Source organism: Amia ocellicauda, chromosome 3 (genome assembly GCF_036373705.1).
Source record: "Amia ocellicauda isolate fAmiCal2 chromosome 3, fAmiCal2.hap1, whole genome shotgun sequence".
Classification (NCBI taxonomy): Eukaryota; Metazoa; Chordata; class Actinopteri; order Amiiformes; family Amiidae; genus Amia; species Amia ocellicauda.
In genome coordinates, this window is record NC_089852.1 from 45,220,339 (window position 1) to 45,235,922 (window position 15,584).

The 15,584-nt window shown below is 37.4% G+C and overlaps 1 protein-coding gene across 1 annotated transcript; it reads right to left on the reverse strand.

Moving 5' to 3' along the window:
- Nucleotides 1–13,297: 13,297 nt before the first annotated feature.
- Nucleotides 13,298–14,308, reverse strand: LOC136747177 (olfactory receptor 1E16-like). Its single transcript, XM_066700133.1, has one exon. It carries the CDS (start codon nt 14,306–14,308, stop codon nt 13,298–13,300), a length of 1,011 nt encoding a protein of 336 aa, XP_066556230.1.
- Nucleotides 14,309–15,584: the final 1,276 nt, after the last annotated feature.

Genomic DNA, 15,584 nt, shown 5'->3' on the forward strand with positions numbered 1-15,584 from the left:
GGGCAGTTTTCAGTCTTCAAGCTCTCATCTGTAATTACAAAAGTAATTACCTTAATTTTTGTTTAATATTAACAGTAGAATATGGTATGGGCACATGTGCAATGGACATTGATCTTTCACAGGAATGCCCAAGTATTTCTTTGCAAAAACAAAAATCAGCCATGAAAGACAGAATTCTGAGTAGAAAGCCTATCAGATTAGAATTAAACTGTTAAAGGTACTTATTATAAGATGAAAATGAATTTCTGATTACACGTGCAGTCAAAAAAGTATTTAGTAGACCCAGTTTTCACTGGTACATATGTGTATGGTGTACTGCATTGCATTTTCAGTCAATGAACAAAGGAAAATCTCACATTTCCTGAAATGCCCTACAACTTAATTTAGTTTGATTAAAAAAATGCAGATCAGTATTAAAATGTTGAGTCTTCCTGTAATGTCTCATTTTAATGAATTTACAGTCAATTCCTTAGTTATCAATTTGATGGCGTGTAGGATTTGTATGTCATAAACATTTCAAGTACAGCATATATTATAAAGGAGAGCCTTGATTTTCTCAACTGTGTCAATCAATGATAACAATAGCAAGTAGTTATGTGTTTTATTTAACTTTTACAGGTAACCAACATATACATAGACCAAATAACAGTAAGAAAAATAAAATAATAATACTCACCACATATAATTATAAATATAAAATTATAGGCATCAGGAGATGTCTGTTTGTCCTCTTCTATAATAAAACCACTTTATGTGGTATTTTGTCCTACTCAGTTGAGTGAAATATATTTATATGCTGCGACAGATACAATATTATAAATTACATCACTGTTTGCACCCCAGGGTGGTGACGGGAGGTACCTTGTAGATCTGTATGTGTATTGGTCTCCAGTGTATGTAGTTGTATTTGTTTATTTGTAGATGCCCTGACACTTGCCAATAAAATAAATAAAAATATACTAATTAAATAACATTATAGTATTAGCAAGAAAATACAATCTCAGTCCTCATGAGAGTAAAATTGATAAAGTGCTTATACAGATATAGTGTGTGATTTTGTTTGTTGCAGTAAATGGGTAATTCAAGAGTAAACAGGTAATAAGTAATAATATAACGTATAATAGGTAATAGGTAATAGCATAATATTACAATACAATACAATACAATACAATAATGTATTAATTAAAAAACAAAATTGTTTTCTCCAAATTAAAGCTACGGCCATGGGCGTCTTATTTGCTCCCAATTATGCAAACCTATTTGTTGGTTATTTGGAAGAATTATCAATTTTGAATCCTTTTGTAAACCCTTCTTTAAAACATATAGTCACCTGGAAGAGATACATTGACAATGTTATTGAACTCTTTCTCTAATTCCTGTAATGCACATCTTACATTTCCTATGCAATTTGATCATAATCGTATCAATTTTCTGGATTTATGGATCACAAAGGAAGATGGCTTACTATATACTGATCTCTACCGCAAAACTACTCATCATAATACATAAGAACATAAGAAAGATTACAAACAAGATGAGGCCATTCACCCCATCGTGCTCATTTGGTGTCCATTAATAACTGAGTGATCCAAGGATCCTATCCAGTTTATTTTTAAATGTTCCTAAATTTTCAGCTTCAACCACATCGCTGGGGAGTTTGTTCAGATTGTGACAGCTCTCTGTGTGAAGAAGTGTCTCCTGTTTTCTGACTTTCCATTTGTGTCCCCGGGTGCATGTGTCCCTGCTGATCTGGAAAAGCTTCTCTGGTTTGATGTGGTCGATGCCTTTCATGATTTTGAAGACTTGAATCAAGTCCCCACGTTGTCTCCTCTGTTCCAGGGTGAAAAGGTTCAGGTCCCTCAGTCTCTCAGTAGGACATTCCCTTCAGACCTGGAATAAGTCTGGTTGCTCTCCTCTGAACTGCCTCTAGAGCAGCGATATCTTTCTTGAAGTGTGGAGCCCAGAACTGTACACAGTATTCAGATGAGCTCTAACTAGTGTGTTGTACAGTCTTAACATTACTTAACATTACAGTCTTTAAGAAGACTCCAAAAAATAATTAAAATCTGGTTTTGTTAATCACTAAATACTCAAAATGTGCAGAAAAAATTAAATACAATCACTAAACATTGGTACATTTTACAATATGATTCCATAATATCTAAATCATTTTTAGACATGGACGTAATTTAAGAGATAATTTGGTTGGAGCAGACTTACCCTCTATACCAAAACAGACACATCTGGCCCTCATACCACATGTTAACTACAAATGCAGTTCCTGTGCTCAATATAATAGTACATTTAAAGCACGCTCGTTCAAACACCCATTTACTGGTAAAACGATTCCAATAAAATGAGTAATATCATGCAACAACTGCTGTAATTTACATGATATCTTGCCCTTGTGGTAACGCATACTTTGGAAAAAACTTGTGATCTCTTAAATCCAGAATTGCTGAACATCATACTACCATCAAATGTCAATACACAACCTATACCGTTGCTACTCACTTCATTGATGCTAAACATTCAAATTCTTTATTGCATTATTTAGGTTATTGAAAAGCTTAATTTGCCCAGCAGGGGAGGGGATCTTAATAACTAATTGTTACAACAAGAATTGTTTTGGATTGATTCATTTAAAACCCTAACCCCTTTTGGTATGAATGTGGATTATGAATTAAAATGTTTCCTATAACATCAATATGATAATTGCTTTATGTACATGTCTATAAGGATAAGCCTTTTTTGTGCCTGTAAACTTGGTTTTGTCTGAGCTTTATACCTTTTTTATGGATACTCTCCTTTTATTATTATTATTATTTATTTATTTATTAGCATATGCCCTTATCCAGGGCAACTTACAAAGATATTTTTATCAGCGACTTATGGTTTACTGGGTGAAATGGGTTACTTTCTTGTTACGTTCTGAATATAAGCTGTGTACCAGTTTTGAGCAGTATTGCAATGTACATAATTAGTTCGGAATTAAGATAAAAGAAGCTGAAAATGTGCTAATGTATTTTAATTATCTAATTGTCTGTGTTCTTGATACAATCTTACATTAGTAATTGAAATATTTAACTATTATGAATGAAGCTTAAACAATTTTAAATAATTGCAATTATCCAATTGGTGTAGAACAGGGGTCCCCAACCTTTTTACTAGAGGGACAAATAAAAAACTGTACTCACCACCACGGACTGGACCCAAATCAGTGAGATTGCTGAGCTTGCTTTTGGCTGAGCAATCTGGTAAAGTCAGGAGTAAAGTTGGTGAGTGCAACACGAAGGCCAGCATGAAGATGTCCGTCTGGATCGCATTTTTGGTTTGGTTATCTTTATATGTGAGAATGTTTGATCAGAAATGTAGATGCTGCCAAACATGGTTATGAAGACCCGTGCAATGTTTTTCAGATGTGGGAAATTATCGCCAGTGACAGCAAATGGCTTTTCAAGGAGACGCAAATCTGCTTCAAGGTGGTGAAAGTTGCCAAATCTCTCAGAGAACTACTCCTGGAGCACGAACATTTTTTGTAGTGCTAGGTCCTTGGGGAATTGCATTTTCATGGTTCCATTCTGATTTAGCGCTGCACATTCAGGAAAATCATCAAGTTTTCCCTCAGTTAGCTGCCTGTGGAATAGCTGCAGCTTCATCTCAAAGTTTCCGTAGCCACTCAGCATCTGAGAGTTCTTTCACAGATCAGCCATGAATGTATCAATTTCAATGTGCAGCTCCATAAATCTCTTCAAAAATTTGCCACGACTCATCAGCCACCTGATGTCACTGTGATATGACATTCCACTGTACAGTGTTCATGCTGTCCAAGTAACTTCAAAAACATTGATGGTTCAGTCCATGTGAATGAATTAAGTTTACTGTTAAAACCACAACTTTCATAACCTCTAATTCCAGTGCTTTCCACACAGTGATTGATGGTGGATAATACAGTGTACCTCAATAGGTTTTGCAATGCCCAAGGACTCACAATGCGCGCTGATTCTTTTGATCAATCCTGCATGTGTTCCTGTCATGTTGCTCCATCTGTGGTTACAACCTTAATTTTATCCCACTTTAAACCCAAAATGTCCAGGGTTTTGCTTATACTTGCAAAAATATAAGCTCCTGTTGTAGTGTCCCTCAGACATTTCAAATCTGCCAGCTCCTCTATAACATTGAATGATTTGTCAGTTCCACGAATAAACACAAACAATTGTGCAGTATCAGCGATGTCAGGACTCTCATCCAAAGCAATGGCGTAAACATCAAAATTGTGTGCCTTGCGTCTTAACTGTGATAGCAGATCGTAACTTAGCTCCTATACGCTCCTGGTTAGAGTGGTAGCTGAGAGACTCACCACTTGAAATACATCTCTTTTCTTCGGGAAAACCTCATCCACTGCTTTCATGATGCATTTCTTGATCAGCTCACCCTCGGTGAAAGGCTTTCCTGCAGCGGTGATTAGCTCCGACATTCCATAACTGGCTCTGAGAGATGAAACATATGTCTCATGCCTCCTTTGGCAAACATGCCTTGTTTGGAAGAGATTTTTCTTCAGATGTTTCAGTTTTTCCTTCTTCTTTCTGCTGTTAATTCCCTTAGCTTTTCCTTGTGTTTTTGTTAAAATGTCATTTAATATGGTATTCTTTGAAAATGGCGATTTTTTCTTGGCAGATCAGAAAAAGAATTAAGTCCTTGACGTGCACACAATTGGTTTGTCCACCTTTCATTAAAATTACAGCATTCTGCATCTACTTTTAGTTTCTTTGACACCTAGGCAACTAAAACTAAGCCAGAAAATTACTGACAGTTTATTCAAAAATGGAAACAACCTTTTTTATGCAACTGTAGAATTCAAGATACGCTTGTGATTCTATTGCACCTTAAATTAAAAATAAAGGAAAAGAATCTGGACCAATGATTTTCGTCTAGTATGAATAATGAATACGGACCTTGACAGTTTGATTTAACTTAGGCTTGTCCATGGGTTGGTTGAGAAAATAGTGATCATAGATCAGCACAGTGCAATTTAGAGCAATTTTATTAATTTGCTAAATGGCTTGTGAAGAAGCCAGTGTAATGATTACTGTCAACTGAAATGATTTGTCTTAACATGTTAAGGATCAGCAAATGATGCAGGTCAAACAAGGCTGTTCTACAAGATAAGGTTTCTTCTCTGGACATCCTTTGTGGACTTCCTGTTTTTCCACTTAAGGCTGGATGTGTACTGAAGACAATGGATCCATTGCCCAGCCCATGAACCAAAAAGTGTATAAAACGTTTTTAAACCTTTGAGACTTAACTGCAGTTAGGCTGCTGTGCTGGCATGTTACTAAATATAATATTTCCTTTGCTTTGAAGCCTCCTCCACTTCTTTAAAAGGTTCTTCATCTGGATTTGGCTGACGAGCCATAGGTTGGGGACCCCTGGTGTAGAAGATACATTCTCATGTGGGTGATTATTTTACAGCTGTGACTAAATGTGTAAACTTTACAAGCATGTGTTGTGTCCCATTACTCTTACCCTGATGAATGTGCACTAGTGCCAAAATGTCGTTTTTTAATTCATACATTATTTTTTGGTTTGTCTCCCTCCCTAATTGTTTTCCGCTGACCTGCACCTCATTTACAATATTGGTGTGTGTACTTTCAACGTGAGCCTGTCCCACAGGCTTGAAATGCTAAAGTCCGAGGGGCACCGCCTGAAGTTCCAATTTGTTTTAGTGGAGGGCCTGGGTGGGCTCTGTCCATCAGCCTCCGTCTCCACGTACATTGCATACTGCACCTCAGCCGTGCTTGGAGGCGTCTGTCATCATGACCACTCTAGGACAAATCGAGGGGCACAAAAGGGCTAGATTTGGAGGGCTCTGCCACCAATGGAGCATCTTCCAGCATGCCTGAGTGATGGTCCCGGAGGCCCAACGAGAGAAAAAAAAACATACTGTGAGAAACTTCCGGTGCGCTGACATGATGGGGATATTTAAACAGGCATCTTTCAGATCCACCGTGGTAAACCAGTCGCATGCACACCATGCCCCTGGAAGGTCTGAAACTGCAGGGAGTAGCTAACTGTTATAATTTGGAGCACCCAGGAGTCCTGGGTACAGGTTTGCCAATGTGAGAATTGATGTGGGGTGTACAGGTGGGTCAGAGGCTGCTGGAAGTTCTCAGCGTTGTTGCATGGGTAGTGGATCGCCTCCCTTCTGCCTTGGCGTTCGGCCTGCAGCAACAGCTGGCATTTCCTGACTTTACACACACCAAGTTTGGCCAATCGCTGCACTACAGAGGAATTTGTTCGATCTTGGAAAAGTAGTGAGTGAATTGTCGACGTATATTAGCAGGTCTCGCCCCTTGTTTTGCATTTGTGTTTTGTTGTTCATCCTAGGATGTCTACACAGACAGCACAGATCAGCTAAGTAGCAATTGTTTTAGCTTTAATTGTGTGTATATATATATATATATATATATATATATATATATATATATATATATATATACACTCACCTAAAGGATTATTAGGAACACCTGTTCAATTTCTCATTAATGCAATTATCTAACCAACCAATCACATGGCAGTTGCTTCAATGCATTTAGGGGTGTGGTCCTGGTCAAGACAATCTCCTGAACTCCTAACTGAATGTCTGAATGGGAAAGAAAGGTGATTTAAGCAATTTTGAGCGTGGCATGGTTGTTGGTGCCAGACGGGCCGGTCTGAGTATTTCACAATCTGCTCAGTTACTGGGATTTTCACGCACAACCATTTCTAGGGTTTACAAAGAATGGTGTGAAAAGGGAAAAACATCCAGTATGCGGCAGTCCTGTGGGCGAAAATGCCTTGTTGATGCTAGAGGTCAGAGGAGAATGGGCCGACTGATTCAAGCTGATAGAAGAGCAACTTTGACTGAAATAACCACTCGTTACAACCGAGCTATGCAGCAAAGCATTTGTGAAGCCACAACACGTACAACCTTGAGGCGGATGGGCTACAACAGCAGAAGACCCCACCGGGTACCACTCATCTCCACTACAAATAGGAAAAAGAGGCTACAATTTGCACAAGCTCACCAAAATTGGACAGTTGAAGACTGGAAAAATGTTGCCTGGTCTGATGAGTCTCGATTTCTGTTGAGACATTCAGATGGTAGAGTCAGAATTTGGCGTAAACAGAATGAGAACATGGATCCATCATGCCTGTAGGCTGGTGCAGGCTGGTGGTGGTGGTGTAATGGTGTGGGGGATGTTTTCTTGGCACACTTTAGGCCCCTTAGTGCCTATTGGGCATCGTTTAAATGCCACGGCCTACCAAAGCATTGTTTCTGACCATGTCCATCCCTTTACATTCTCCTGCCTGGATTTTACATCAGCCTGTCAGGGCTGGACCAGAGTGCTGCTCATGTGGATTTCAGCCTTTCATTTTCCTTTAATTTGACTTTACAGAATTTGTCCATAATATGATTTTTAAACAAACAAATTATTGTCCTTCTGAGTCTGAGGACACCATGACTATTTATTTATTATTATTACTATTATTGATCTAGTATTTGTTTATTATGTATTACTTTAACATTATTCTTATAATAGAATATATTATTTATTTCTGATGTCTTATGCACTCTGTATACAGTTAAATGTTTAGATCCTCATTAATCTGTTGTTAAACCATCAATAACTGCATCATTTTATATATAATTCTGAAATTATTGGTTACTTCCGTTCTCAGTCTTATTCTGGACTATGCACAATATTTAAAAATACAATGCATACAAAACAGACATTTACCTTACATAACCTTTAGACTATACATATATATATAAACACACAAAGCACATACACATTGATATCCAAAGATAATTCAAATATTAGATTAGTGGCATGTTTTGTTGACCCTGCAGTGTCTCAAACAGCCCTTATCATTTATTTATTATGTTATTTATTTATTTATGAAGCTTCTTATTATTTAAAATAAAATCTCTCAAATATTTCACTACTTTTATGTTTTCTTGATCAATAGTGATACATTTCTTCTCTAAATTCTTATTATTCTGACAAAGAATTATAGAAACTTTTTCATTTTTTTATCTTATTTTTACCTGGGATTCCAGTCAGGATCCCACTCTGACTTTACCATTTTAAGTTTAACATTTTTAAACTTCTCTTGTAATGCCATTATGCCAATCCTATTTTGCCTATGATGGGGCAAATCGTTGGACTTAGAATACTTCAATTTCCGTCTGGCTATTGACTGCGACTAACTGCCTTAGTGTATAATTATTTGTGTATCATTGGACTCAGTTGGCCTTGCCATGCCTCTCAGTACCATTGGCATCAATCCCCGCAGATCTGTCTAACCTGGAGTTCTCCTGAGAACCTCCGCTGCGAGTCAATAACACAAAACACACATAACAAACAAACTGTACAGTCACACATTTACCATTTATCATCTGTGCATCTCCTTCACAGGTTCCATTTTAATTTACACTCTGAGAGCCTCGAAAAATCCCAAAACCAAATCTTAATATACAGGGTGGTAGAATAAAAACACTCACCCATTTTGGTCCTGGGAGTGGAGGCAAGTTCAGATCTTCATTCGTGACGCCAAGTGAAGAACCCAGTCTTGATGCACAGAGGATAACGTATTTATTTAACATGCCAGGCCTGGAAGGGCCCGACATGGAAGCTCTCCAGCAGTGTCTCTCTGAACAACAGAAGTGGACAGCTTTTATACAATGCATGACATGTGGTTCTATAGGCAGGATCAGTCACAGGTTTCCCAAAGTGTTGTCTTGTAATGTTTGTAGTTGTCTTCCTGAGGAGGGGGGGCATCATGGAAACAGGTGTTTTCCTGTTGTGGCATACAAACTGCACAATCTCACAGTTTTCATTAACGACGGACAATGAGGTAATCAATCACTATCAGCCTTGAGAGAACAGGAAACCCCAAACAAACATTAAGCAAACTGGTATCTGTGGGCTGTTTATCTGTTTGGGTGTTCCTCTTATCATAATGAACAGAAGTCAAAGTGGAGAGAAGAATGTCCAGAGGGTATGCCCTGAACAATTGCCTGTTGCTAGCTCGATAAATCTAATTTGCTCAGTCTGCATATTATTATTAATATAAAACACTTATACAGTTTATGTAAAACATTATTCAGGGTTCCTCAGTCTATGTGTGTTTACATGTAATTACATGTAAATGTATATATATATGAATGTACAAATAATAGAATGTTTAAAACATCACAGTGAGTGCAGAAACATAACACCCACCCCAGTCCAGCACACTGCCTTCATTCATCCACCTGCAGAGTCCTGTTCCTTTAATGCTGTGACTCAATTAGCATATGGTAATGACTCTCTAATTGCAAACATGAGAAGCAAATGTATTCTTTTGAGGTCATTTAACATGCGCATAGCACAATTGAATTTGAATTGCATGAAATCCCTAATTAGACTGAATATACAAATTTTTGTGCGATATTCTGTGGCACACAATCATCCAATAAATGCGCAAAGCTGGCTCAAACAATAGGAATAACATAGATTTGTGACATATTTCAATATCTCTCTTTTTTGGGCCAAGTTGCATTTTTCTTGAGTGGCACACATTTTGCGTGGAACTTATGCAAAGTTTGAATATTGGGCCCTATATATGTATCTATATAAAGCTCTGGAAAAAAAATAAGAGACCACTGCAAATTTCTTAAATCAGCATCTCTACATGTATGGCAGCCATTCCATTCCAGTGTCTGTTGAATTCCAACACAGGCACACCTTATTCTACTGAATGAGGCACTGATTAGGTGATCACCTGAACCAAATCTTATTTAACAAGGAAAAGTATAAACTATCCTCTTGCAATAGGACCAGCTGGATGGCAAAATCAGTGCTAGTAGTACCTCAAAAGTAATTGGAATCAAAAAATAACTATTGTAGCGTAAGGTACACTTATACATTTCAATTAAAGAAGTGAATTTATAGTATCACCTTATCACGAATCCTGGAATCTTGTAAACTCAATTTCTGTAATAATTGGACGCAGACACCAATTCCAAAGATATAAATTGTCAAATTTATTCAAAAACAAAGACTTAATGTAGCACTACACTAATTATACAAAAGGGAAAAACTAATTAAAATTCAACTCAAATTCAACAAATCAAAGACAAATCACTTCCGTGACCAAATCAAAGACCATGGGATTGCATATGATATCACACAAATCGTTAAACAAAAAAGGTTATAAACACATTGACTACAATACCAGTTAGTAAGACGAAGGCGAGTCTTTCATTATTATTCTCGTTATATATATATCAGTCTCATTTACGTTTAGGTGCCGAGAAAGATCCTATCATTACTTGTTACCACAATTTCCCTTAACTGATTATTATTCAATGATTAAGGATAGGCAGTGCCACCAATAATCTAATGTCTATTAACGTTTGTCAATTTCAGACTAAACAGTTAAACAGGAATGAGAAGACATCTCGCAGCGTTGACAGGTTTTATTTCTAAAATTGTCAACAAAACAGTTTAATGCAACACACATTTATATTTAAGCAAAACTAAATTATATTACACATTCTAGAGTTATGAATCACAGAATAACATTTCTAATTGATTTCTCAAATGTCATGAATCACAAACTCCAAACTGTTAAACTTATCTGAACTTCGTCACAGAGAGGCCTCTCTGGCTTCGGGCTCAGATAACAGCACACGGCACGAGGTCCGTGTGGTTTGGAACACTGTACTTATTTGAAGACAAAGTCTTTGAGGAAAGCAGGGCCCTGTTTGGTTCCAAGGGTCAAGTTTCTTAAGACTCAAATAGCTATTTAAATGACTGAACACTTTCGTATACAGTCGACTTAGTCAATTGTCCAGCTGTAAAACTCCACTGATCAGGTGGGCACAGGCGGGCATGCGCAGTCTGTAAAGTTCTTTATTTAATAAAGTCCTTTAAAAGAATTCTTCGTATGGCTCAATCTCCTTCTCCCAGTTTAACCCTTCTGTTGCCGGCAAAGACTTAGTTGGTTTCTGGTTCCGGTCCGGGCAACAGAGCTACAGGTTGAGCTGTGGCAGCGAGTTACTGGTTCAGGTGAGAGAGAGAGATAGATGCCATGCGCTACCCTTTATACGCCTGTCAGATCAATAGATGATTGGTTCTTGAGTTTGTGAGATTGGATTTCGGTTTCAGCCCCCAGTGTCCTATTGGAGGGGGGCTTGATTTATGACTGATGTCAATCCATGCCATCTTTTGGAAATGCCGGTTGGCCCGGGTTCGTAGCTCTATGTCGGGATTTCGGCTCTCGTCCACTTCAAAGAGTTTTTATTACCTACAGGCCCCCTTCCCCAGACATCTCACCACAGGGATTCCAAGCTATTTGGTCCATTCTCGGTGCCATCCTCCCAAGACTGTCACTTTGATGTAAACCAGTCCCACGCTTTAAGGAAATCTGATAACTTTGGGGGGGAGAGGTCTTCTTTTAGATCAGTGATTCAGCTCAGAGCTAAAATGCTCTTATCAAAATACACCCATCATAATGCTACACTATTGACCATGCCAAAAGAGTTGAAATGGAAAGTTTTGAGTGAGGAAAAGAAGGGTTCAGTTCTTACTTTACTGGCAGAGGGATAAAGTCATGGTAAACATTGGGGACAACAAAACTACAGAGGGCGAAAACGACTCTCCACTGACCGGGATGACCGCCAACTCATTCACATGTCACTCAACAATTGTAGGATGACATCAAGTGACCTACAAAAAGAATGGCAAACGGCAGCTGGGGTGAAGTACATGGCGAGGACGGTTCGAAACAGGCTCCTAGGGGCAGGGCTGAAAAAGCCCTTCATCAATGAGAAGCAAAGAAGAGCCAGGCTGAGGTTTACAAAAGACCATAAGGATTGGACCATAAAGGACTGGAGTAAGGTTATCTTCTCTGATGAGTCCAGTTTTCAGCTTTGCCCAACACCTGGTCGTCTAATGGTTATATGGAGACCTGGAGGGACCTACAAGCCACAGTGTCTTGCACCCACTGTGAAATTTGGTGGAGGAATGGTGATGATCTGGGGGTGCTTCAGCAAAGCTGGAATGGGGCAGATTTGTCTTTGTGAAGGACGCATGAATCAAGCCACGTAACAAGGTTGTCCTGGAAGATAACCTGCTTCCTTCTGCTCTGACAATGTTCCCGAACTCTGAGGACTGTTTTTTCCAGCAGGACAATGCTCCATGCCACACAGCCAGGTCAATCAAGGTGTGGATGGAGGACCACCAGATCAAGGACGGTCACAAGCCATCAAACAAAGCTGCTTGAATCTTTGCGCCAGGAGTGGCAAATGTCACCCAACATCAATGTGAAAGACTGGTGGAAAGCATGCAAAGACACATGAAAGCTGTGATTGAAAATCAGAGTTATTCAACCAATTTTTTTTTTCTGAACTTTTCCTAAGTTAAAACATTAGTATTGTAGTAGTAAGTTATTTTCTTTGCATTATTCGAGGTCTGACAACACTGCAACATTTTTGTAATTTTGACCAGTTGTCATTTTCTGCAAAGTAGCCTAGCTACTTGAATAACATCTGTATGCATGATAAGAGTCTAGATGCCTTTACAGACTTTCAATCTCTGCTGTTGAATCCACCTCTACCCTTCTACCTGCTGCTAAATGAGGTAACTAGCAAAATTAAAAAATCAAATGGGTTCATGAACATTACAAAAAAAACATAATAATACAATCTCAAAGCTCTTTTTTCATTATGTTGGATTAAACTTCTAGAAAATGTGTTATATCCCAAAATAATTTGCTTCTCACAACAATGAAAAGGTACAAAGAATTAAAAGTTTATTTTGCATTGCACTTATTATCCATTTATTTTCCATTTAATGTACCATTAATATGACTTGACATAAAATTATGGAACTACAGCATAAAAAACAACAAAAAACACATCAACACGCAGTATTGTTCCCCTAAGCTCTATTGTCAAGAGTGGTAAACCAACAGGGAGTGGATTAACTGTCACACACCTGGCACACCCTCATTATAGTGCTGTAAGAAATAAACTGGCATTCTGACTCCGTGGGCTTGTCTTCAGTACATGAAAGACACATTTTACATACATCTTAAAAGCCCACATTATTGTGCTTATTCTCTCACATTATTCTACATTTTGCATAGGAATTACTTCACCCCAATAGACATCATTCAGTGTTTATCCTCATTTTCTCTTCCAGTTTATATTAATAGTGATTTTAGGTTCACTAATTTCTTGTAAAACCACATTCTACATACATCTTTAAAGTCTACATGTCATTGCATATAATATACAAGTTATTCTTCTGTTCCATGTGAATTTAGATTGTTTCTTGTAAAGCTTTCTTACTGCTGACATGATTTCCTCTGTTTTCAAAGAATAGATGATAGGGTTCAGCATTGGTGGAATGACACAAGCCAAGGATGTATTAATTATCCTGGCATTTGGATGAATGGTGGAGCTCAATGTGGAAATATAAGTGGCACATATTGGAAAGTAAAAAATTGCCACCAAAATTAGGTGGGAGGTGCAGGTTTGCATGGCTTTCAAACGTCCCTCCAGTGTTGCAATTTTTAACAGTGCAAATATTATACATACATAAGATAATGCAATCACTGCGACTGGGGCGACAAAAAATATTGTTGTTCCAAATGTTGCCACTATGAAATTTGGAGAATTATCATTACAAGCCAGATTAATTGCAGGTCCATAATCACAAAAAAAGCTGTTTATCACTATAGATCTACAAAAGGACAATCTGGTAAATAAAAGTGTGGCTGTAATTGCCATTAGTGCTGTGATAGCCCACATTACTGCTAAAATCACAACCATCGAAGAATTGGTGATAATGTTGTGATATCTCAGTGGAAAGCATATAGCAACAAACCTGTCATAGGCTAGTACAACAAGAATAAGCGACTGCAAGGAGGAAAGGAAATGTACAAAATACATATTGGCCAAGCAAGCTTCATATCTGATGAACTGAGAATCAAAGAGGAAAGTGTCAATAAACTTTGGTATAATTGCTGTGCTGCCACAAACATCAACTATAGCTAAATTACAAACGGCAACATACTTAGGGGTGTGAAGGCTACGCTCCATGTATATAATGAACAGGATGAAGGAATTACCTAATATAGTTACCACATATACGAAGCACAAGAAAATATAGTAATATTTTGCATTTGGTAGGTTAGATAAGCCACTGATATAAAAGAACTGAGGCCGAACAAATGTAGCGTTCGGAGCAAGTGTTGAATTCGGGGAGTTCATGGGCAGGTTTCAGTCTTCAAGCTCTCATCTGTAATTACAAAAGTAATTACCTTCATTTTTGTTTAATATTAACAGTAGAATATGGTATGGGCACATGTGCAATGGACATTGATCTTTCACAGGAATGCCCAAGTATTTCTTTGCAAAAACAAAAATCAGCCATGAAAGACAGGATTCTGAGTAGAAAGCCTATCAGATTAGAATTAAACTGTTAAAGGTACTTATTATAAGATGAAAATTAATTTCTGATTACACGTGCAGTCAAAAAAGTATTTAGTAGACCCAGTTTTCACTGGTACATACGTGTATGGTGTACTGCATTGCATTTTCAGTCAATGAACAAAGGAAAATCTCACATTTCCTGAAATGCCCTACAACTTAATTTAGTTTGATTAAAAAAAATGCAGATCAGTATTAAAATGTTGAGTCTTCCTGTAATGTCTCATTTTAATGAATTTACAGTCAATTCCTTAGTTATCAATTTGATGGCATGTAGGATTTGTATGTCATAAACATTTCAAGTACAGCATATATTATAAAGGATAGCCTTGATTTTCTCAACTGTGTCAATCAATCAATCAAGTAGTTATGTGTAGTTATGTGTTTTATTTAACTTTAACAGGCAACCAACATATACAGAGACCAAATAACAGTAAGAAAAATAAAATAATAATACTCACCACATATAATTATAAATATAAAATTATAGGCATCAGGAGATGTCTGTTTGTCCTCTTCTATAATAAAACCACTTTATGTGGTATTTTGTCCTACTCAGTTGAGTGAAATATATTTATATGCTGCGACAGATACAATATTATAAATTACATCACTGTTTGCACCCCAGGGTGGTGACGGGAGGTACCTTGTAGATCTGTATGTGTATTGGTCTCCTGTGTATGTAGTTGTATTTGTTTATTTGTAGATGCCCTGACACTTGACCAATAAAATAAATAAAAATATACTAATTAAATAACATTATAGTATTAGCAAGAAAATACAATCTCAGTCCTCATGAGAGTAAAATTGATAAAGTGCTTATACAGATATAGTGTGTGATTTTGTTTGTTGCAGTAAATGGGTAATTCAAGAGTAAACAGGTAATAACTAATAATATCATTTATAATAGGTAATAGGTAATAGCATAATATTACAATACAATACAATACAATAATGTATTAATTAAAAAACAAAATTGTTTTCTCCAAATTAAAGCTACGGCCATGGGCGTCTTTTTTGCTCCCAATTATGCAAACCTATATGTTGGTTATTTGGA